Source organism: Talpa europaea, assembly GCF_964194135.1.
Source record: "Talpa europaea genome assembly, chromosome: 7".
Lineage (NCBI taxonomy): Eukaryota > Metazoa > Chordata > Mammalia > Eulipotyphla > Talpidae > Talpa > Talpa europaea.
The window spans coordinates 86,270,228-86,296,356 of NC_140074.1; the positions used below are offsets into that span (position 1 = coordinate 86,270,228).

Genomic DNA, 26,129 nt, shown 5'->3' on the forward strand with positions numbered 1-26,129 from the left:
CTTCATCCTATCCTTAACAGGATTTTCAAGCACTGCTCTCTTCTTGATGGACAGTTTTCCCTCAACCCTCTCTCTCCACTTCTATCTCTTCAGGATATGTATGGCAGCAGAGCTCAAAATTCTTTGCCTCCTCCTGCCAAACTTAGCACTGTTTTCACATTTTCTTCTATGGTGGGGGCTTCTTCTCTCTTCTTATCTGAAAGAGGAATAGAATTTCATCTGAAGATAAGGGTCACAAAATTAAGAGTTGGTATGAGCACACTATATAAAGGAACCCAACACTAAACATATTAAACAAGGTTTTGGCAGTTTATTTTTTTATTGATATAAAGTAGAAACATACGTAAATCATCTTGCTATTAAGTTTTTGCATGCCAAAGTTGGCATCCTTCGGAATAATTTCCTGTATTACTCTGGGTGGACACACTGCTATGTCTATAGCAGTAACTAGATATATTTTGGGTGTAAGGCAAAACGCTGTATAGTTGCTGAAGACTTTTTTATTTTAAAACTTCATCACCCATAGAACACAAAACTATAATAGAGTATAATATCAATCTTTTAGGTATATATATCCACACACTGTTTGTATGTGTCTACATATACATGTGCTCCGAGGTGGGAAGAACATGCTTATTAGCTTTTCTTCTTTTTGTATTTCTTAAATTATCTACCTTGAAACATGCTAATTACCTAAAAAGGGCTTATCCATACTAACATTCCAAAAACGTACTGTATTACATCCAAACTTCTCATTTGCTTTACAAAGACCCCTATTGCACATAACCATTTCTGGACAAGTTTGAAGCTGTCTGTCTATATCATTCAAGCCTTCAACTATATCATTCTTGTGTTCCCTCAAATAATTCATGAATTCTGAAGACTCTTCAAAATATTACCAATTAATTCTATTTTTAATGAATACTTAGAGGGTGTATAATTTTTTCTTTATCTGATTATGATTGTAGGCTATTGACATCACACACCTCTTACTACCTACACATAAAAGATCTATCTCATGTGAAAAATATTCAAAGATTACTTTCTTCAAAAGATCACCAAGCCAAACATTTGGCCATATTTTTATTTACTACATATACTATAAACATATACAATACATGCTACAAAAAAACCCATTTTTTAAAATTTAACTGTCAAGAAACAGAATAGTGTTATAATACAATGGCACATGTTCATACTTTATTTCAAATTGGTTTGCTTATCACCCATTTCAAACCATTAAGTGAAATGTTATTAAGGATAATTAAAAATTATGTATTTGCATTATTAACAATAAACAATTCCAACAAATTAATAATTAACCATGTCAAATATTAGTATCCAAAAAATGGGCTTTTGCAGAAATGATTATATAAAATATAGCAGCCAATTTCAGTTTACTTTGCTCTGTGACATATGCACATACACACTTGAATAGGATTCTAGAATTTGCTTTTGGAAGATACTGGTAAGTCCTTTCTTAAGGTCCAACAACTGTCACATCAGCAAACTCCAATCCAACAGTCTTGTAATGGCTTCAGACAATAGATCACTGAGAAATTCTTATGATTTACATAGAGCCGCATGTCCCATTGATATTACATTATGATTAAAAGAGACATTACAAGCCAATAGTCAAAGGCAAAAGAAAATACAGTCAAATCAGTTGTGACAAAGTTTCTCTACACATATTTTAGATGTCATATTTTCAGGAAAACAATAATAGCACACATTTGGATTTTACAGTATTTATGCTCTAACTGAAAATTTAAGAGTAGTCAGATGGAATTAGGTCTAGTATTACAAATTTGTTCATTCAACATGTCTAAGCACCCACAGCACTGTGCTAACATTTTAAAAGTAGAGTATTAATATCTTTATCAAGCATTACTTTAGTGTGAGGTAAAAATACATTAAATTAGCATCAACTCATTAGTTTGCTTGTGATAATATCCTGTGCCAGCTGGCCTCCCTGTGCCATATGAGCTTCTGCCATGTCACCACTCACTGACAGAAACACCCGCATACAATTATGCCAGGCATTCTGCTAATCACTGGGATACCATGATTTGGGATATTGCAAATCATTAACCTATGCAAAAAAATTAGGAAGATACATTACTTTTCTAAAATGAGGCCTAAAGCAAAATAAAATGTGTTTCTATTGGTCATACCACACCATGGACCAGTAGTGCCTTTCTAGACTGGGAACTAACTGAACATTTCATGTGAAGTCTAAATAGCCTAGATCATTTTTGGTCTCAGAAGTCTATTCTTTGGAGGACCTGACCATATTAAAACCATTCCACGCTTAAAAGGGTTTGTAAACTAAACCTGAACATAAAGAGCCAAAAATGAAGGCAGTTTATAATGTAATGTACTTTAAACACTATTCTGGTCATGTATAATGAATAATACGTAATTCATGATTGGTTCAAACATTTTTCAAAGCACTAACTCCAAACTGATGTAATTTTAACTTGACTCTTATGCTGTACATAAAGCAAAGGACAGACTTTGGCCCTACAACCTTTTATGGAATATTCTAAGCGATTGGTCCTTCCACTCCAAAAAGAGTGCCCTAATAGGATACTGGCATTCAGGACAAAAGGCCCCGCTGGATTCCATGAGCCAGGAGTCTCTGTAGCTGTCGTAGCAGTGTGAACCTACTATGACTCCTTGGGGGAAGGCAGAGAGCTGGGAGTTTGTTTGGCTGTCTACTCAGTGAATCCAATACTGGCTTAAAGCTATGCACTGAATAAAGTGCTCTGCATATCCTGCTCATCAGCTGAACAAAAACATTTATTTTAAGAATTACACCTATTTGTAGATTATGGGAAAATAATAGGGTTGAAAGACTTCTAAGAAATAAAGTATGAAGCACTGACTAGGAAGGAAGACAAATGCCTTAGTGTTTTCAGAATTCTCAGGATTTGAACTGTTCTATAAATGAAAAAGCAGTCCCACTGGGTACTATTCACATGGTGCATGATTATTTCACGGGGGTGGAAGCAAACAGTCTACTTGCCATTTGGTAGTATGATTTCAGAATGAAACAAAACCAATAAGTAAATCAGGGCAAGCAGTATGATGTCCTGTCCATCAGTTCTTCACAGGTTGCTTCACATTGCCCCAGAGGAAGGAGGAGACCTTACCTGTCCCTTCTGACATCAAGGCATGGCTGCTATTACCTACACTTGACAACTGAGTTAACACACAAGCCCTCCAGTTTCGTACCCTGAATACTTTAAATGAGACTAGGGATGGAATAGTTGAGTCTGAAAAAGATCACAGGTAACAGTATGCTTATATAAACTAGACTGCTTTGACTTCTGTAAGAAAACTTCTTTATAGATGGCATTCGGGAGGGGGGGGGGAGATTGTTCCCATCTGTCATCAAAACTGTTGAGCTATACTCAGCTGAAGTCCTCATCAGGATTCTGTTGATCCAGCAGACGGACATGTGTGAATGGGAAGTGACCTCGTTTGCCATTACACTCCCCTTCCCACTGACCACTCACATTAATCTTCGTAACCTTTACCAGCTCACCGACCTGCAGGAGGAGAATAAGGACAGCACTTTATTTCCAGTTTTGAATGCAAGCTGAAAAACTCCATTCTCTCGTTAGGCATACCCTGCTCACCTGATTGCTCTAGGGCTGTTACAGAAATGAATATTTGATGGCCCCCGAGCCCAAGCCCCCAGGCTGATTACTTGTGGTTAATGCAGGCAGAAGGAAGAAGTGATTTAAGCAGTGCAGAAAAAAAGAGTACAAAACATAGAAAGGGTACTGGAAAATGGTACTTTTTTATTTTTTTAAAGAAATTTCAGTGTCTAATTGAGATGAGCAATCCCAACAACAGAAAGCTAGTATTCCTTTTTTTCCACCCCCCTCTGGTAGCTATTAAACTTAACTTCCTGCCTCAAAGGCCCTGGCCTATGGGAAAAAGCAAGCACACGCTCTCCTCACTGAAATAAAGCAGCAGCACAATCCCCCAGTCCACTCTCCTTCCTATTAGGAGAAGGCTTCTACTTAGGCAGATAAAGGCCAAAACTCCAAATTTCATCATTTCCCTGCTAAGTCTACCTTCCTCAGCAAGGTCTATTTGGCAGGTCACTTTCTGTCAGCTCACAATCCTCTTCAAGTACTGACAGCCATTGTTCCCTCAATGCTACTGGTACCTATTCATTAATAATAAGGAGGCATCATATATATTTTTTAAAGATTTATTTATTTATTTATTTATTTATTTATACAAGCACTGGGTACAGTCAGAAGCTCAGGGTGAGAGAATTCACCAGAGCCAGAGCGGGGAGCAGGGCAGGCAGAAGGACCGAGGTACACTGCTGAGGGGAGCAGCGGGCGGCAGGAGAGGTCTGCGCGCCATGTGGGACTCTCCTCTGGTGGCCGGGAGCAGCCGGGGATTGAACCAGCGCTGCAGAGGCTGCGGGCAGCTTCGCAACCCAGCGCTCAACTGCTGCGCCATCGGGGAGGCCCAGGAGGCATCATATTGTTACTTCTGTTCTAAAAAGCTTACTGTTGCAATATAAAGTATATATAGTTTTGACAATGTAGATAGATCTCTATCCTGCCATGAAACTTAAGACAAGGTCAATCTAATCAATGCATTCATCCTGTACCCAAACAGTGAACTATGGTGAGATAAGGTTCCAAATACCAATGAACTTAAAAACTTTATGACTATCTTAATTATTAACGTCTGAATTCTAAACATATAGAGGTTTCTAAGCATAACTGTTTATTAACTATTTATTAAATTTCCATCAATATTGTAGAGGGTATTTGATATTATTTTCTAATTATAGTAACCTTGTAAGGGCCTCCTGGTGGCGTAAGGGGTTAAGATGCAACCTCTGAAGCTATCTACAGCCACTGCAGCACAAGTTTGATCGTCAGCCAGGGAGCTTACCCATATGGTGCAGCAGACCTCTCCTGACTCGCCCCGTTGCTCCTCTCAGCACAGTATTTCAGTCAACCTGCCTGTTGTTTCCCACTCTGTCTCTGGTGAATCCTTTCACCCCCGCACCTCTGGCCTGTACCCCAGTTCTTGTACGCATAATTTTTTTTTAAATAACCTTGTAAGACTAATTATTTCATTTTACAGATGAGAAAACTGAGGTTCAGAACAAATACACGATATGCCTAAGAACACAGCCAGGGACAGGGCTAGGATTTGAACCCAGGACTATCTGGTTCCAAAGCCCATTTACAACCTTTCTACTATTCCAGGAACATTCTGATTTTGCTCCTAGGGCCCTAGGAGATGACTAAGAGTCTATAGGACAACTACTGGCTAAAGACAACTCAAGTAGACCCAGAGCCTTCTAAAAACTAGCTCGATTTCACTCATAGAGGACACACCTTGGCTACTCAACTATTTGCAATTTCCTAAAGACCTACCTGAAAGTCACAGAGGCCTAAAGCAGTTGTGTGAAGTCATAGAAAGGCTGAGAAAAGCAGGATAGAAACCAGAAAATATTAGCAAGACAAGGGATTAAGATTCAAGGGTAAGAAAAAGCAGCAGCTCAGTCTGCCAATATTTATTAAGGTCAACAGTGTAAAGAAGAAGAGAGGAAAGGATAATATTGCACGCCCTTCCTTGCAAACAGTTACAGTACCTAGGCTACTAGCACCAGGGTTCTGTTTCTTCCCAAAAACCTTCCAAATCAAAGTTCTTGATATCTGAGCAAGCCAACCATGACAAGATTTCCATAGTCTATGGGGTAAGGAAGACCAGGTCACAAAGTGAAAAAGTCCTCATTAGTACTGACAGTCTAAAAGAGTTCTTCCTATATCCCCAATTCTAGTTCTCAGACTATCTCAATTGTTTTATACACTTTTCAATGTTGCAAGAAGTTAGCTCATTAACTCCGAAACATTTGACTATTCCTTAGTCAGTGTTCCTATTTCTCACCTGTGCAGCACTTTTTCCCCTCTATTTTTAGCATTTATTTCTACTATCTGTTACAACATTCAGTCATACTAAGTGTTATTCTCGTGGATCAGAGTTAAATGTCCAACCGTAAAAAAGGAAAACGTTTGAGGGCCTCCCTGGTGGTGCAAGGGGTTAAGACGCAACCTATGAAGCTATCTGCAGCCACCGAAGCATGAGTTTGATCCCCGGCCAGGGAGCAACCCACATAGCAAAGCAGACCTGTCCTACTCGTCTGCTGCTCCCCTCAGCAGTGTATTTTGGTCAATCTGCCTGTTCTGTTCCCCACTCTGTCTCTGGTGAATCCTCTCAGCCCCCCAAACCTCTGGCCTGTACCCCAGCTCTTGTATACATAAATATATCTTTAAAAAAAAAGTCTGAGAGCCTGTATATGCTCATGTCAAAATTCTAAATTGCCACTCATGTTTAGGTCTCCTTCAAAGGAGAAAGCTTCTTTTCTGAAGTTGGTCTACAATATCCCAGCTAACATACCCAGTAGCCATCACATTTAAACCCATCATTTAACTGATGATAAAAATAGACACAGGAGGGCCTCCCCGGTGGCGCAGCGGTTGAGCGCTGGGCTGCGAAGCTGCCCGCGGCCTCTGCGGCGCAGGTTCGATCCCCGGCTGCTCCCCGGCCACCGGAGGAGGGTCCCACATGGCGCGCAGACCTCTCCTGCCACCCGCTACTCCCCTCAGCAGTGTACTTCGGTCCTTCTGCCTGCTCTGCTTCCCGCTCTGGCTCTGGTGAATTCTCTCACCCTCCCACGCTTCTGACTGTACCCAGTGCATGTATAAACAAACAAACAAACAAATAAATAAATTACATGCCTCTTTAAAAAAAAAAAAAGACACAGGAGCCATGCAGACCTCTCCTGCCGCACCCGCTGCTCCCCTCAGCAGTGTATTTTGTCAATCTGCCTATTCTGTTCCCTGCTCTGGCACTGATGAATTCTCTCACCCTCCCACACTTCTGACTATACCCAGTGCTTGCATAAATAAATAAATCTTAAAAAAAAAAAAAAAAAAAAAAAGACACAGGAGCCTCCCTGGTGGCGCAAGGGGTTAAGAACCTATGAAGCTATCTGAGGCCACTGCAGCATGAGTTCGATCTCCAGCCAAGTAGCTACCCACATGGCGCAGCAGACCTCTCCTGACTCGCCCCCCTCGGCAGTATACTTCGGTGAATCTGCCTGTTTTGTTCCCCACTCTGCCTCTGGTGAATCCTCTCAACCCCCCACACCTCCGGCCTGTACCCCAGTTCTTGTATGCATAAATAATTAAAAAAATCTCAAAAAAAACACATAGGAGCCTCCCTGGTGGCGCAAGGGGTTAAGCACAGCACTGTGAGTCTATCTATAGCCTCTGCAGCATAGTTCGAGCCCTGGCCAGCCAGGGAGCTACTCACATGGTGCACCAGACCTCTCCTGTCTCGCCCGCTGCTCCCCTCAATAGTGTATTTCAGTCAGTGTGCCTGTTCTGCTCCCCACTCTGTCCCTGGTGAATCCTCTAACACCCCCCACACCGCTGGCCTGCACCCCAGTTCTTGTATGCATAAATATTTAAAAAATATTTTTAAAAAATTTTTAAAAATGGATGCAAGGGGGCCTCCCTGGTGGCAGAGGGGTTAAAGTTGGCACTATCAAGCTATTGGCAGCCACTGCAGCATGAGTTCAATCCCCAGCCAGGAGGCTAACTGACAGAGCACAGCAGACCTCTCCTATCTCTCCCGCTACTCCCCTCAGCAGTATATTTCAGTAGATCCACCAATTCTGCTCCCCACTCAGTCTCTGGTAAATCCTCTCACCCCCCCGCCCCTCACCTCTGGCCTACACCCCAGTTCTTGTATGCGTAAATAAAAATAAATTTTTGCAAAAAATTGCACACAAGGGACAGAGAGAGCATTCTGGAAGGCAAAAATGTTCCATACTTTCCTCTGGGTGACATAGTAAACTCATCAAACTATTCCTAGAATTAGTACATTTTAGCAAATGATTTGATATCTAGATAAAATGGTAAAAAGAAAAGAATGCTGGTGTTATATATATATATATTTAAAAATTTATTTATTTGTTTGTTTGTTTGTTTGTTTATACATACAAGCACTGGGTACAGTCAGAAGCGCAGGAGGGTGAGAGAATTCACCAGAGCCAGAGCAGGGAGCAGAGCAGGCAGAAGGACCGAAGTACACTGCTGAGGGGAGCAGCGGGTGGCAGGAGAGGTCTGCGCGCCATGCAGGACCCTCCTCCGGTGGCCGGGGAGCAGCTGGGGATTGAACCAGCGCTGCAGAGGCTGCGGGCAGCTTCGCAACCCAGCGCTCAACCGCTGCGCCACCGGGGAGGCCCAATGTTGGTTATATTTTATCCAACTACATGTTTTGTAGAATATGGTTCTTCAAGATATAGTAACCATTCTACTTGATACTAAAATCTAGGTTAAAATACCTCTCTTGGGGCCTCCCTGGTGGCACAAGAGATAAGTCTCAGCACTATCAAGCTATCAGCAGCCACTGCAACACTAATTCGAGTTCAATCCCCTGACAGGGAGCTAACCCACAAGGCGCAGTAGACCTCCTGTCTCACCCGCTACTCCTCTCAGCAGTGTATTTCAGTAGATCTGCCTGTTCTGCTCCCCACTCTGTCTCTGGTGAATCTTCTCATCCCCCATACCGCTGGCCTACACCCTAGCTCTTATATGCATAAATAAAATAAATCTTAAAAGAAAAATCTCTCATTTCTCTTAAAAAGCATTCCAAAAAGCATTTCTCTTAAGCAGTCAAAGTATATTTTCAAATCACATCCAAAAGGGCTCTAACTGAAAGTTGAAATGTGGATGAATTCAGTCCCTCGCTATTATCAGTACCACAGAACTAGCTTCTCCTTGAGAAGGGCAAAACCTGATCTGCCTTCAGACATTTCTTTTTTTAGAGCTTGAAGGGAGACATGAAGTTCCAATAAGGCAAGATGTCACTGGGAGGAGGAATTATGTGCAAATTAGACCTTTGTACAACATCAGAGGAATCAGTAATGTACAAACTCTCTTGGGTCTACCCTACAGAGAAAAGCTCAGGAAAACCGTACCGTATTCTGGAACCCCAAATCTTTTTTTACAGTTGATTAGATTTTGGCAGAAAGGTTCAAACATCAGAGGGTGAAAGAAAGGTTATGCCATGACTCAGAAACAACTCTGATTTTTAAATGGATAAATGAGAACAGCTGTAAGCAGTCAATTGGGCTTATTAATCTGTCCAAAATGGCCTTGAAATACAAATATTTCAAGGAAGACTTTATTAAAATTAAATAACCCTTTGTACACTATTGAATCTGTCTCCTGAAATACTCACAGCACATGGGGAATCCTAATAAAAAGAAGTCTGGGGCCTCTCTGGTGGCACAGGTGTTAAAGTCTCTGCGCTATCAACCTATCACCAGCCACTGAGGCATGAATTTGATCCCCAGTCAGGAAGCTGACCTACATGGTGGTGCTGCAGACCTCTTCCGTCTCACCTGCTGCTCCCCTCAGCAGTATATTTCAGTAGATCCACCTGTTCTGCTCAATCCTCTTACACCCCTCCCCAACCTCTGGCCTAGACCCCAGTTTTTGTATGCATAAATAAAAATAAATCTTAAAAAAAAAAAAAGAGAGAGAAGACAAGTTCCAAAGGCAGTATGACTATCCTTGGAAACCACAACAGTTCCTAGACCTTTAACAACTTCGTGGAAAGGGCAACTGTCAAACCTGGGGCCTGTGGGGGTGGGAGGAATGCAAGAGGGGATAGGGCAGTATAGGAACATGGTGCTCCAATAAGTATAGTTCTTTCTCGAAGTCAGAAACACCACCAGCATTCATACTCCTTTCTTCCTGTCATGCAACAGCTCACTAAAGCTTAGTTTCCCAAAGGACCAGGAGGGTGAGGGGGATGTATATGGTTGAAGCATACTCCTTCAAAGACAAAGAAAGCAAAACCTATACCTGCCCCCAGAAATGTTACAACTTTAAGATACAAAGGAATGTACCAATCAGTGAGCAGAGTAGTAACAACAGCTCTTATACCTCAGATTTCAAAATTCAAGCTGAGGGGGAAATCTTAATTTGCGATGCAATGAATGAGAAAAACATAAAGAACTTGAAGCATTGTAAGGCAGTTAACCATTCTTTTTATGAAGCAGAGGTCATTAACACCTTGTACGGTGAAATGATGATGATTCTTTCACCACAGAGGTATTGTTTTAGTGTCAGTTCCACACCTTCGATCCTATACCCATGCTTAGGAGCAAGCCTGCAAGTAAATCAAGGTGTCATCTGGAAAGGGGAATGAATGTGGCTACTTTAGTTTCTTCACTCAAGGAACTCAATGAACACTGGTTTCTTCCCTAGTTCTGTGTAATGCTCAAGGTCAATCACAATCCTCAGAGATGTAATCAAATCTTTTTTTTTTTTAAGATTTATTTATGCATACAAGAACTGGGGTACAGGCCAGAGGTGTGGAAGGTGAGAGGATCCACCAGAGACAGAGTGGGGAACAGAACAGGCAGATGGACTGAAACACACTGCAGAGGGGAGCAGTAGGTGAGACAGGAGAGGTCTGGTGTGCCATGTGGTTGCTCCCTGGCCGGGGATTGAAATCGTGCTACAGTGGCTTCCAACAGCTTCATAGGTTGCGTCTTAACTCCTTGCACCACCGGGGGGCCAAAATAAAATCTTTATTCATCAGTCCCAGATTATCTAGTTGACTTTTACCAATGAGTTCCAGTGATGAGAAAAATATTGGAACTCAAATGGGATTAATTTTTGTTATTCCCTAAACAGGAGACATAGGGGCTTTAGGGGGTTTAAACTCCTTTGCTGGTCTAACCCAGGTCACTGCTTTTCTAGTTTCTGCTATTGAACAGGAAAGGCATCAGCATGCCAGTGTTCCTTTGATCCAGACTTGCTAGAGGATTCCAGTGAGCTCAAGGCAAAGAACATAGGCAAATTCATACTAATAAAGACACAGAAAAGCAAATAAGGAGATGAGAGTACAGAAACCTTGTCTTCAAACTTTTTCAAACACCCCGACAACACATTTAGGAAATATTTCAATTTGGCTGAAAGAGAAAAAAATTAAAATACAGTAATCTAAGATATGGGTCAGCAAACTATAGCCTATGAACTGAATCTAGCTTGCTGCCTGCTTTTGTAAATATTTTACTGGAAAACAGCAAGTTCATTTGTTGTTCTGTCTATAATTGCTTTCTTGCTACATATGGCTCATAAAGCCCTTTAAAGTAAAAGAGGGAGGGCCTCCCTGGTGGCACAGCAGTTAAGCGCTGGGTTGTGAAGCTGCCCGCAGCCTCTGTGGCGCCAGTTCGATCCCCGGCTGCTCCCCGGCCACTGGAGGAGGGTTCCACATGGCGTGCAGACCTTTCCTGCTGCCTGCTGCTCCCCTCAGCAGTGTACTTCGGTCCTTCTGCCTGCTCTGCTCCCCGCTCCGGTAAATTCTCTCACCCTCCCGCGCTTCTGACTGTGCCCAGTGCTTGTATGGCTAAATAAATAAACCTTAAAATAAATAAATAAATAAATAAAGTAAAAGAGGGAATAAGTAATATCTAGGAGCCATCTATACCATTTCAACTCAAGTGAAACAGTGAGGATAATTACCCTCAACAATTCACTTGACTCAGGGATGGACTGTACTGGAAAGGGTCGTTATTAGTGGATTGAGATTTACTGTAGGCTTCCAGGTGAAAAGAAAAAGCATCCTGGTTGAGGTGAGAAAAGATCTTCTAGAAAGATATATATTGTATGAGTTCATTCATTTGTGGAATATAAAGAAAAGAATGAAATGAAACAAAAACTCTAGACTCTGAAAACAGACCCTTACAAGAGAAGAAGAGGGTACGGGAAAGAACAGATAGAGATGATTGGTTGGTGGTAGATGTGGAGTGATAGAAACAGCTGTTGAGGTAATGAGCTATACATGTGAAAACTAGGGTTGTAAACGAATTACCTCAATTAAAAAAAGTTCTTCTCCAGCTCAACAACTGCTAATTCCTGAAATTTAGCTCCCAATCCTCTTGTTGAGAGGTGGAGAGGTGACCCAATATAGTAGGTACATTTTAGCTCAACAAAGATTTCCAAAGACTTATAGACTAAACTAGTTCTGAGTGTCAGAGGTATAGCAGCAAACTCAGTTGTGTGATAAAATATTTTAAAATCTGAGGGGGAACACAGCAATACATCACATCTGTTATGCCATGCAAACTACTCGCTCACAGCAGCTGAGAATTTTTTTTTTTTAAAGATTTCTTTATTTATGAATACAAGAGCTGGGGTACAGGCCAGAGGTGTGGGGTGGTGAAAGGATTCACCAGAGACAGGTGTGGGGAACAGAACAGGCAGACTGACCGAAGTACACTGCTGAGGGGAGCAGCAGGAGAGACAGGAGAGGTCTGCTGTGCCATGTGGGTTGCTCCCTGGCTAGCTGGGGATTGAACTCATGCTGCAGTGGCTATGGATTGCTTCATAGCGCTGTTAACCCCTTGCATCACTAGGGAGGCCCCAGCTGAAAATTTCAACATTAGATCACACCACATTCCCTTTAAAGATAGACATCTTGGGCCTCCCTGGTGGTGCAGCGATTGAGCACTGGGCTGCGAAGCTGCCAGCAGCCTCTGCAGCGCTGGTTCGATCCCCGGCTGCTCCCCGGCCACCGGAGGAGGATCCCACATGGTGCGCAGACCTCTCCTGCCACCCGCTGCTCCCCTCAGCAGTGTACTTCGGTCCTTCTGCCTGCTCTGCTCCCCACTCTGGCTCTGGTGAATTCTCTCACCCTCCCGCGCTTCTGACTGTACCCAGTGCATGTATAAACAAAAAAAACAAACAAACAAATATAATAAATAAATAAAAACATGCCTCTATTAAAAAAATAAATAAATAAATAATAATTTGATTGCTCTGCATATCAATTTGATTGCTCTAGATATGCATTTACAGAGGCATAAAATAAACTTTAACACCTGAAATTTGTAAGATATAATTTAATCATTATTTCAGTTCCCACAGAACCAAGAAACAAAAATCTAAGATTAAATAATCAAAAATCAAAAACTGAAAGGCACTGCTAAATTGTTCTCATATTGTTTCCAATATTTCTCCTGCAAAACACTCAGCACACCTGCATTTGTTTAAAATCTTGTCTTTACCAGGGCTTCAGGGTGAAACAGATGGTATCTTTTTCAGTTATATCCCAGAATAGGTAGACTGGCCCATAAAACTATAGTGGGCAGTGAAATATTCCTACTTTGGTTGTTATCTAGAATTAATTCCTTCCTTCCACAGCCTTATCTCTACTAGAGAAATATGATAGGTGGGAAAGAGAAAATATCTAATAGCTTATGTTCTAGTGGGTGACTCTGGTCACAGCAAATATACCACATAAAGTAAGGACAGGTGGTTCTTAAATATTTTTTTTTTAAGATCTATTTATTTATGCATATAAGAGCGGGGTACAGGCCAGAGATGCGGGGGGTGAGAGGACTCACCAGAGACAGAGTGGGGACCAGAATAGGCAGATGGACTGAAATACACTGCTGAGGGGAGCAGAAGGTCTGCTGCACCATGTGGGTTGCTCCCTGCCGGGGATCGAACTCATGCTGCAGAGGCTGTGGATTGCCTCATAGTGCGGTGCTTAACCCCTTGCGCCACCAGGGAGGCCCTGGTTCTTAAATATTTTAAGAATATTTTTAGGTGGGCCTCCCTGGTTGTGTAAGGGGTTAAGGCTCAGCACTATCAAGCCATGCGCAGCCACTGCAATACAAGTTCGATTCCTGGCCAGAGAGCTAATCCACATGGTGCAGCAGACCTCTCCTATTTTGCTTGCTTCTCCCCTTACTATATCTGCCTGTTCTGTTCCCTACTCTGTCTCTGGTGAATCCTTTCATCCCCTGGGCCCCACAACTGTGGCCTACATCCCAGTTCTTGTATGCATAAATAAAAATAAAATCTTAAAAAATATAAATTTTTAGGCACTGAAAATCTTTCTTCAAAGAGAATCTTAAAGAGACCCCAACATATAACAGTTAAAAACAGAATTGCTTTGAGCCTCCCTGGTGGCGCAGCGGTTGAGCGCTGGGTTGCGAAGATGCCTGCAGCCTCTGCAGCGCCGGTTCGATCCCCGGCCACCGGGTGAGGGTCCCACATGGCGCGCAAACCTCTCCTGCCGCCTGCTGCTCCTCTAAGTAGTGTATTTCATCCGTCTGCCTGTTCTGCTCCCCGCTCTGACTCTGGTGAATTCTCTCACCCTCCCGCACTTCTGACCTTACCCAGTGCTTTTATAAATAAATAAATTAATTAATTAAAAAACAAAAAACAGAATTGCTTTGGGACCTCCCTGGTGGCTTAAGGGGTTAAGTCTCACCACTATGAAGCTATTGGCAGCCTTTGCAGGACAAGTTTGATCCAGGGAACTGACCCACATTGCACAGCAGACCTCCCGTCTCTCCCGCTTCTTCCCTTAGCAGTGTATTTCAATCAATCTGTCTGTTCTGCTCCCCACAGTGTCTCTGGTGAATCCTCTCACTTTCCCCCACCCCCACTACACCTCTGGCCTGCACCATAGCTCTTGCATGCAGAAATAAAATAAATCTTTAAAAACAAAAAAAACAGGGCCTCCCCTGGTGGCGCAGCAGTTGAGCGCTGGGTTGCGAAGCTGCCTGCAGCCTCTGCAGTGCTGGTTCAATCCCCGGCTGCCAGCGAGGGTCCCACATGGTAAGGCAGACCTCTTCTGCTTGTATAAATAAATAAATCTTTAAAAAAAAAACAACAACCAGAATTGCTTTGTTGAAGCAAAAGGGAAACCCAAAGCTTTATATCCTCAGCTTCCCTACTCCCTAGGAACTGAGGACAGAGAAGCAGTTTGAAGATGGCTAATCTACTATATTATGTCCAAGTTCCTACCCAATCTGAAATGAAATGATTCTAATTGATCAATTTAAAATTAAATGTAAATAAATAAATAAATAAATTTAAAAAATGTAAAACTACACTAAAATGTAACCACCTGATCTACAGATCTAGATTTACAGTGGGTCAAACAGGGCAATGAGTGTTTTTCTAACCAGAAAGTCAGCATCTCCTTATCTTATCTCCCAGCCTCATCTCAATGGGGGCTAGGCATCACCTCCTATGAAATCCATAGGTAAGAGGGGCCTACCTGGTGGCACAAGGATTAAAGTCTCAGCACTATCAAGCTATCACCACCCACTGCTGCCTGAGTTCAATCCCCAGCCAGGGAGCTAACCCACATGGCATGGCAGACCTCTCCTGTCTCCCCTTCTGCTCCCCTCAACAGTGTATTTCAGTGGGTCCACCTGTTCTGCTCCCTGCTGTTTCTGGTGAATGCTCTCACCCCGCAGATCCCAGTTCTTGTTATGTATAAAAAATAAATAGACATAAATCTCAAAAAAAAAAAAAAGGTAAGAGAGACCTCCCTGGTGGCGCTGGGGTTAAAGTCTCACAATCAAGCTACCACCAGCCATCACAACACAAGTTCAATTCCTGTGGGCCAGGGAGCTGACCCACAAGACGCAGACCTTTTCTATCACACCCATGGCTCCCCTCAGCTGTGTGTTTCAGTCAGTCCACCTGTTTTGCTTCCCATTCTGTCTCTGGTGAATCCTCTCATCTACAGCACCTCTGGTCTACCCCCCAGTTCTTGTATTCATAAATAAATAAATCTTTAAAAAAAGAGAGAGAAAAAAGAAGAACTGTGCTTCCTGCATAGAGTCAACTGAGGACATGCTATTAATGAAACCACACAAAATCTGCATTAAGGAGGGTAGGGGCACTGTTGTAAAACAAAAAATCATAGAGTAAATTTGGGTATGGCAGAAAGGTCACCAAGGTGCATTGGCTTTGTCATATTGACACCTCCACCTAGTTTAAACAACCTATTCAATCTAGCTAAACATCAGCTTAATTCACTAACAATTAAGGATGGTTAGGAGTCCTTCCCAGCTCTAGAATTCTATGATTCCATTAAATGCACACCATTTTTAAACATATGTTAGGTATTTTAAAGCTACTACTGCTTGAGGATTTGTTCTCACTTGTAAGAGGCCATCTTCAGCAATAAATCTGGCTCAAAACCAGATATAGTCAACCAAAAGAAAAAAAAAAAAAACCCAACAACTTACTGAAATCATAAACTAGTTTTCTACTTCAATCTTTATTTCACAAAATTTATGTTTCACAGCCAAGAGAGCAGCATTATAGCCTCTAAACAAGGCAGACATCATCAAAAACAACTCTGAGAAAAGAAATGCAAATAGAAACAAAATTAATGTGATAACTATTCTCTCCTATGTGTTAGCTGGCTTCTTCCTTGAATGCCCACTGCTAACAAGGTCTGCAATGAATGTGGAGTCACATCTATAATGTGCACAGCACCACACCGGATACAACCATCATTTGAACTTTAATACACCTGGCTAGAAACCTGCTTTTTTTATCCTCCAAACTCTAAGTGGGAAAAAGCAATATGACCTAGACAGCAAACTTTTCTCATCAAAGCAGAAAGATACTTTCAAGTAACAACATATCAAGAAAATATACACTTTAAAACACATTTCTCAAATCTATCAGATTAAACTGACCTTCCTTTGTATTCATTATCCAGAATGTAAAAGAGAAATTTCTAATCTAGTACTATCAGAGAATAGTTCAGATGAATACTAGCTCAATCTGTGGGCTAACAATCCTACTTATACAGAAGGTAACTTCTATTCCTCAGTGGTAAAAATAAGGTCCAAAGAAACAAAAATTTGGAGATTTCAGTTTGTAAGAATATGCTTTGTCCCTTCTCTGCTAATATGAACTCACATAACTTTAGCCTGTGCTTATGAAAGTTAGCTACTTGCTTACATTCAAGTTACAGTACTGGCAGGCTCTACTTCATTATTAGCTTTTATGCTCAATCTCCTGCTGTGTATAACTTCGGAAGAGAGGGAAGGAGAGAAGAAGTAAGCAAAGTTGTGAGTTCTAAAGAGAGAAATGAAGGAAGAAATTCAATGCAATAGTAGACCAGAAGAGACGGGTTACCATTAAAAGGCAAATAAATAAATAAATAAATAAATAAATAAATCCAAATTTCTCAGGAAGAACGTTTTTTGCTATAAAATGCATTAAACAACAAAGCCCAAGTAAACCTGTCACTCCTTGGATTTAATACTTTTGGATATGTGTTCCTTTACATCTATCTGCAATACAATTTACTGTTCCTCCTGAATTCTTCTTGATGACACAATATATCAGTGATAAAGAAATCCATGCCCCCTAAAGTAAAAACACTATGTCTTGTGGGAAAATTCCATTTAAGTGCTTTTACAGAGACCACTTCTTATACTCAAATCTGTGTAAGCCCATCTTATTCCACATCTTAGACAATGACAAATAGAAAGAAACAGATTAGAATGTAGATGAGAAAAATATTTTAGGTTAATTCCTGTGAATTCAGGTATTATTTAGTAGTCAGAGTGTGTTTAGTAAATCAATCAGAACATTCAGTTACACAGTTTTAAGCGTACTCATTTCTATATAAAAGAGAAAACCTCATATAAAATGCCAAAATCAGTAATTAATGTTTTGACATCTATAACATCATCACAATGCTGGTGCTTGTATTCAGCATTCCTACAAAGCTCTAAGAGGTCTGAAAGGGAGACCCTGTAGCAGATCTCTTCTTTCTACATTTTGCACATTATGTACCTCCAAAGCCAAGGCTGTCTTGTCGTAGGCATTAGGGACTCGCTTCTGGATTACCCTGGCATAAATGGGCCCATTCTGGAGGTTAGGGAGCGGAGTGTTGACGCTGGGTTGGGCATAGGGCCCAGGCTCCGGCCCACCCAGTGGCTGTGGGTGGGAACCCTCCTGGTTACCTCCAATCAGAGCCGATACTGTGGCGGAGGCAGGTCTATACTTCTCCACGTAAGGGACTGGAATCATCCCCCTCTTGCCTTCGCTGTCCTCCGCATTCCACCACTGCTCTTCAGGCTTATCCCGGATTCTCAGGATGTCTCCTTTCTTAAAGGGAAGATCTTCTTCATCATTCCCATTAAAGTCAAAGAGGGCTCGCACATACTCTGCCTCCTCTTGCCTGAGAATCACTCCACTACCCTGCCTGGATCTGGAAACTGGTTCTATCAACGTTGTAGTGTCCAAATAGTGTATTTTGTAGAATTCCAGTAAAGCAGGTAATGAATCAAACTCTTGATCTCCTATTCGGAGTCTGGAGGGGCTCACCCCTGAAAAAAAACAGAGCAGGGTGTCACTTAGAAATGTATTATACAGGAGACAAAAATGCAAATTTTTTAAGCATTTCCCACACATCTAGTCAATATTCCACCAGGGAAAAAAACTATCTAGAAAAAAACTACCCCTTCTTCTCATATTAACTGAAATCAAACTTTGTAGCTGAAACATTCCCTTGAAGGAACCATGATTGGCCATGACACACCGGGCCAGTCAGGATGTGCTTTCATACTAGATCAAGACAGAGCAACATGGAGTCTTTTCATCCCCAAATGTACTGCTGCTATCCCATTTACAGAGTAGCTCAAGTTGAAGTTGCAATCTTCAACCTCAGGAAATGCAGCAACTTTTCATAGCTCCCAGCAGCTTTACCAGGAGGGAGAATTTTGTATCTACACTAAACTCTCACAATCCTTCTAAGAATAAAAACACTTTTAAGACTAACTTTTAAGGCCTCCCTGGTGGTGCAAGGAGTTAAGCACCGCACTATGAAACGATCTGCAGCCTCTACAGTACAAATTCGATCCCCGGCCAGCCAGAGAGAAACCACATGGTGAAGCAGAACTCTCCTGTCTCGCCTGCTGCTCCCCTCAGGGGTGTATTTCAGTCAGTCTGCCTGTTCTGTTCCCCACCGTGTCTCTGGTGAATCCTCTCAACCCTCCCGCCCCCTCCACCCCCCACATGTCTGGCCTGTATTCCAGCTCTTGTATGCATAAAAAATCTTTAAAAAAAAAAAAAGACTATCTTTTAATGGGGCCTCCCTGGTGGTGCAAGGGGTTAAGACACAACCTATGAAGCTAACCACAGCCACTGCAGCACGAGTTTGATCCTTAGCAAGGGAGCTACCCACATGGTGCAGCAGACCTCACCTGATTTGCCCGCTGTTCCCCTCAGCAGTATATTTCAGTTGATCTTCCTGTTCTGTTCCCCACTCTGTCTCTGGTGAATCCTCTCACCCCGCCCCCCACCTCTGGCCTGTAACCCCATTCTTGTATGCATAAATAAATCTCTAGGGGCCTCCCTGGTGGTGCAAGGGGTTAAGACGCAACCTGTGGGGCCTCCCCGTTGGTGCAGCGGTTTAGCACTGGGTTGCAAAGCTGCCCAGAGCCTCTGAAGCGCTGGTTCGATCCCCGGCTGCTGGGCGAGAGTCCCACATGGCACACAGACCTCTCCTGCCGCCCGCTGCTCCCCTCAGCAGTGTACTTCGTCAGTCTGCCTGTCCTGCTCCCCGCTCTGGGTCTGGTGAATTCTCTCACCCTCCCGCACTTCTGACTGTACCTAGTGACTGTATAAATAAATAAATCTTAAAAAAAAAAAAAAAAAAAGACGCAACCTATGAAGCAATCCGCAGCCTCTGCAGCACAAGTTCGATCCCTGACTGGCCAGAGAATGACCCACATGGTGCAACAGACCTCTCCTGACTCGCCCGCTATTCCCCTCAGGAGTGTACTTCAGTCAATCTGCCTGTTCTGTTTCCCCACTGTCTCTGGTGAATCCTCTCACCCCCTGTACCTCTGGCCTGTACCCCAGCTCTTGTACACATAAATAAATCTTTAAAATAAATAAATCTCTAGGGCCTTCCTTGTGGCGCAAGGGTTAAGACATAACCTATGAAGCAATCCGCAGACACTGCAGCACAAGTTCGATCCCTGACTGGCCAGAGAATGACCCACATGGTGCAGCAGACCTCTCCTGACTCGCCCGCTGCTCCCCTCAGCAGTGTACTTAAGTCAATCTGCCTAGTCTGTTCCCCACTCTGTCTCTGGTGAATCCTCTCACCCCTCCCCCACACCTCTGGCCTGTACTCCAGTTCTTGTATGCATAAATAAATACATCTTTAAAAAATAAATCTCTAAGAAAAATAAAAACTATCTTTTAAATCTTATTTGCTGATCTCAATTTCATTTGATAGTCATTAAATGGTTAATTAGCAGGCCTCCCTGGTGGTGGGAGGAGTTAAGCACAGCATTGTGAAGCTATCCATAGCCTTTGCAGCAGGAGTTCAATCCCCAGCCAGGGAGCTACCCACATGGCACAGCAGACCTCTCCTGTCTTGCCACTGCTCCCCTCAGTGGTGTATTTCAGTCCATCTGCCTGTTCTGTTCCCCGCTCTGTCTCTGGTGAATCCTCTCACCAACCCCCAACACCCGCACCTCTGGTCTGTACCCTTATTCTGGTATGTATAAATAAATCTTAATGTATTCCCTCTCTATTCTGAGATTCTAGAATTCAAGGATAAGTAACCATATATCACATCAAGTAAGAAATAAAATGTCTAATGAAAAATACAAACCTTTAACTTGCACTCTGCTAGGCACCCAAAATATCACCTTATTGGATTTTTTTACCTTTTGGGTTCCTGGTAAAGTTTTTTAATCAGTCATAACCTTTTCACAGGATACTCTAAGCATTTTAAGTTATAACTTCCCAGATTAAAAACAACCCCCCAACTATTTTTATATGTGTACGTACATAGTAAGTACGTATACACACACACACACACACACACACAACTTATGTAATAAAAACTTCCTCATACTCTTCAAGGACATGGCTTTTTTTGTAAGATTTATTTATTTATGCATGCAAGAGCTGGGGTGCAGGTCAGAGGTGCGCGGGGTGAGAGGATTCATGAGAGACAGAGTGGGGAACAGAATAGACAGATCTACTGAAATACACTGCTGAGGGGAGCAGCAGGTGAGACAGGAGAGTCTGCTGTGCCATGTGGGTCACCTCCCCGGTTGGGGATCGAACTCATGCTGCACTGTCTGCGGATAGCTTCATAGGTTGTGTCTTAACCCCTTGTACCACCAGGGAGGCCCAAGGACATGACTTTTAATGGTTATAAAATAGTCCCAACTTCCTACTAGAGCAAACGATGTTACAAGTGTTTCTGTTCCTATTTGTTAATGAGCATTTTTTTTATTACTTCCTTGGATAAACCTCTTGAAGTGCAACTACTGGACCAAATGGTAGTAACATTAAGGTTTATGTTGCCAAATTGCCTTGCAAAAAGTTTGTTCAATTTTATACTCCCAACAGTTTATGAGTTTCCACTTCCCCCATCCATGCCAAAACAGCATTTAAAAAATCATTTCCAACTTAATAAGATCTCTCTCTTTTTTAAGATTTATTTATACGTACAAGAATTGGGGTACAGGCCAGAGTTGTGAGGGGTGAGAGGATTCACCAGAGAGAGTAGGGAAGAGAACAGGTGGATCGACCAAAATACATCGTTGAGGGGAGCAGTGGGCAAGACAGGAGGTCTGCTGCATCATGTGGGTCATCTCCCTGGCCGGGGACTGAACTCGTGCTGCAGTCACTGCAGACAGCCTCAAAGGTTGCGTCTCAACCCCTTGCACCACCAGGGAGGCCCTGAGAACTGCTATATCTCTTTTTAAAGATTGTTCTATGCTTTTCATGTTTATTACGGACAGCCCCATAGATTATATCTCAACCCTTTGAGCCACCAGGGAGGCCCCACGAACTGATCTCTTTTTAAAGATTGTCCTATGCTTTTCTTTTTTATTTATTTATTTTTTTTTAATAGCGGCATGCTTTATTTATTTATTTATTTGTTTGTTTGTTTTGTTTATACATGCACTGGGTACAGTCAGAAGCGCGGGAGGGTGAGAGAATTCACCAGAGCCAGAGCGGGGAGCAGAGCAGGCAGAAGGACTGAAGTACACTGCTGAGGGGAGCAGCGGGCGGCAGGAGAGGTCTGCGCGCCATGTGGGACCCTCCTCCGGTGGCCGGGGAGCAGCCAGGGATCGAACCGGCGCCACAGAGGCGGCGGGCAGCTTCGCAACCCAGCGCTCAACCGCTGCGCCACCAGGGAGGCCCTGTCCTATGCTTTTCATGTTTATTAACTATTTGTACTTCTATTTATTTATTTTACTTATTTATTTATACATACATACATACATACATATGAGCACTGGGTACAGTCAGAAGCGCGGGAGGGTGAGAGAATTCACCAGTCAGAGCAGGGAACAGAGCAGGCAGAAGGACCGAAGTACACTGCTGAGGGAAGCTGGGGTGGGGGGGGCGCAGGAGAGGTCTGCACGCCATGTAGGACGCCCGCCCGGTGGCCGGGGATCGAATTGGCACTGCAGAGGCTGTGGGCAGCTTCGCGACCCAGCGCTCAACCAGTGCACCACCAGGGAGGCCCAGAATTACACAAACTTCAATGAGTCTTTTTGGAAGACATGCTTATCAGAACAAGCTCTCTTTAATCGTTTGAGCTTACTTACTCTTACTCTTACTTACTCTTACTCTTCTCTACTTAGAAGAGTTAAACTGCTACCAATTTTTCTATTTTCATAAAATTATTTTCACTGGGGTCAGACCCATCCTCTAGTAATTTCATAAAGGAAACTTGACTCATTTATCAGGCTTTGTTTAAGTCTCTTTTTCTTGCTTTCTGTTACTTGGAGTACCCATTTGTGGTCATGATTTTGACTGCATACAGTTTTCCTGGGTCAAAATTTGCAGGAGAGGTCTGCACGCCATGTGGGACCCTCCTCCGGGGCCGGGGAGCAGCCGGGGATCGAACCGGTTGCTGCAGAGGCTGCAGGCAGCTTCGCAACCCAGCGCTCAACTGCTGTACCGCTCAACCGCTGCACCACCGGGGAGGCCCTATTTGTACTTCTTTTGTGAAAGTCATTTGTTCAATTCTTTAAATCTATCTTCTCCACTCCTACCAACATTGGCTCATCCACCAAAAAGTTATAGTGATTAATGCTGCCCAACAGTAACATTATGGAAGCCCATGTGTCTAAACTAATTTGGCATTCTAAAAAATAAGACCTAATTATTTTATTCAATGTTAGAAAACAGTTCTTGCAGGCCTCTTTGTGGCGCAGGCGGTTGAGCACAGCGCTGAGAAGCTGTCCTCAGCTTCTGCAGTGCAGGTTTGATCCCAGCCGGCTGCAGAGATACCCACGTGGTGTGGCAGACCTCCCCTGTCTCGCCCACTGCTCCCCTCAGGAGTGCATTTCAGTCAGTCTACTGTTCTGTTCCCTGCTGTCTCTGGTGAATTCTCTTACCCTCCCGCACATCTGGCCTGTACCCCGTTCTTGTATGCATGAATAAAATAAATCTTTAAAAAAAAAAAAAGAAAGAAAACACTTCTTGCAAAATGAGTAGGAAAAATTCACTGGGGAGAGTTGAAAAGATAAACTTTGGAAATTAACTGAAAGTCCTCAATACAGAATGAATACTGATGAGTGCCTTCTCTTTTCACCCAAATGAATGAAACCAATAACAATTCAAAGAACAGTTGCAAACTTCTTACATTACACAAAGTCCACCTTTGAAATTCATGGCTATACATTAAAACAAGTTGAGCCTCCCTGGTGGCGCAAGGGGTTAAGTCTCAGCACTATGAAGCTATTCCCAGCCACTGCAGCACAGTGTTTGAGTTCAATCCTGGCCAGGGAGCTAACCCATATGGAGCAGCAGACCTCACCTGTCTTACCCACTGCTTCCCTCAGCAGTTTATTTCAGTGGGTCCATCTGTTTTGCTCCCCACTCTGTCTCTGGTGAATCCTCTCACCCCCATACCTTTGGCCTACACCCCAGCTCTTGTATACATAAATAAATTTTACAAAAAAGTTAATAGCTCACACTGAGTAATTCTGGCTCAGTAATGCTCTCCAACACACGATGCTTAAATAGATGCCCAGGCCCAGGCCTGTCCATTTATGGCAAACATTCATCAGGCACCAGCAGAACATGATCTGGATAGTTCTTACTGCAGGACTGAGCACAATGGTGCTATAATTCTGGAGTTTCTCTTCACTAAAGTGGATCACATATAGGGAATTATTTTTGTAGGCAAGAAAGTGTATGGCTTGCCTATCAATGCTAGGTTATTTCAGTGATCTCTCAGGTCTGCTGAACTATGTGAAGGACAAGGCCAAATGTGAGCTCTGAGAAAACCTGCTTAATACTGTCCAGTCAGGGCCTCCCCTGGTGGCGCAGCGGTTGAGCGCTGGGCTGCGAAGCTGGCCCACAGCCTCTGCAGCGCTGGTTCGATCCCTGATCCCTGGTGAGGGGCTCACATGGTGTGCAGACCTTTCCTGCCGCGCCTGCTGCTCCCCTCAGCACTGTATTTCGTCAGTCTGCCTGTTCTGTTCCCAGCTCTGGCTCTGGTGAATTCTCTCGCCCTCCTGCGCTTCTGACTGTACCCAGTGCTTGTATAAATAAATAAATAAATCTTAAAAAAAAAAAAAAAATACTGTCTAGTCAGGGGCCTCCCTGGTGGCCTACAGGTTAAATCTCAGCACTATCACCGCTATGGCCTGAGTTCAAATGCCAGCCAGGAAGCTAACCTCCACAGCGCAGCAAACCTCTCCTGTCTCACCTCCTGTTCTACTTAGCAGTGTATTTCAGTTGGTCAGCCTGTTCTGCTCCCCACTCTGTTTCTGGTGAATCCTCTCACACCCTGCACCTCTGGCCTGCACCCCAATTCTTTTACACACACAAGAAAATAAATAAGTAAAAATAAAAATACTGTCTAGTCAAAAAAGCCTTTGGAGCAGGGTGGTAGGTAGAACTCTCATACTAGCAAAGCAACTATGGAAACAGTCCTGATGACAGAGTGAGGAGAAAAGCTCCTTTCTTTTTTTTAAATATAGATTTATTTGGGCCTCCACGGTGGCCCAAGAGGTTGAGACGCAACCTATGAAACAATCCACAGCCTCTGTATCACGAGTTCGATCCCCAGCCAGCCAGGGAGCAACCCACATGTGAAGCAGACCTCTCCTGTCTCACCTGCCGCTCCCCTCAGCAGTGTATTTCAATCAGTCTGCCTGTTCTGTTCTCCCCTGTCTCTGGTGAATCCTCCCCCCCACATCTCTGGCCTGCACCCCAGCTCTTGTATGCATAAATATATCTTTAAAAAAAAAGATTTATTTATACATAGAAGAACTGGGGTGCAGAGGTGCAGGGGGTGAGAGGATTCACCAGAGACAGAGTGGGGAACAGAACAGGTGGATTGACTGAAATACACTGCTGAGGGGAGCACTGGGTGAGAGAGGAGAGGTCTGCTGCCCAAGGTGGCCTAGCTCCCTGGCAGCGGAATGAAACTCAGGAGAGGTCTGCTGCCCCATGTGGCCTAGGTCCCTGGCAGGGGATTAAACTAAGGCCAGTGCTAGTGCTGAGTCTTAATCCCCACACCACCGGGGAAGCCTGGAAGAAAAGTTCCTTTGCTAGAGTTTTCTAAAGTTTACCAATCTTCATACTAAGATGCTGCAAGTTTAAATGGGTTTCACTACTGGACCTATTTTGAGACAATGGTTGGCATAAGTGCTCAATAAAAATGAATTTAACTCTGGGCCTCCCTGGTGGCGCAGCAGTTGAGCGCTGGGTTGTGAAGCTGCCCGCAGCTTCTGTAATGCCGGTTCGATTCCCCGCTGCTCCCCGGCCACTGGAGGAGGGTCCCGCATGGTGCGCAGACCTCTCCTGTCACCCACTGCTCCCCTCAGCAGTGTACTTCGGTCCTTCTGCCTGCTCTGCTCCCTGCTCTGGCTCTGGTGAATTCTCTCACCCTCCCGCGCTTCTGACTGTACCCAGTGCTTGTATAAATAAATAAATAAATCTTAAAAAAAAAATGAATTTAACTCTGAAATGAAGGGGAAAGTAAAATGAAAATCTGTTCCAGCTCACAGAGAAGTTGGGGATATAAAGGCATGCACAGGGTGGTTGGTAAGCAAGGAGCAAAAGCAGCATGTCTTAGGAAGACATATTTTCCCCTCTGGCTTTCAACTGGAGATACATTCTTTTTTTTTTTTTTTTTAGATTTATTTATTTATGTATACAAGAGCTGGGGTACAGGCCAGAGGTCTGAGGGTGAGAGAATTCACCAGAGACAGAGTGGGG

At 43.3% G+C, this 26,129-nt stretch overlaps 1 protein-coding gene across 1 annotated transcript in view; it reads right to left on the reverse strand.

Moving 5' to 3' along the window:
* Positions 1-3,416: 3,416 nt before the first annotated feature.
* CRK (CRK proto-oncogene, adaptor protein) overlaps positions 3,417-26,129 on the reverse strand; it is a gene marked incomplete at both ends in the record, with an annotated part of 29,187 nt that continues 6,474 nt past the window's right edge. The window contains 2 exons of the mRNA XM_084238199.1: positions 3,417-3,554; positions 17,703-18,238. Coding sequence (XP_084094325.1) covers positions 3,417-3,554; positions 17,703-18,238 — 674 coding nt within the window. The remainder of the gene's footprint in view (positions 3,555-17,702; positions 18,239-26,129) is intronic.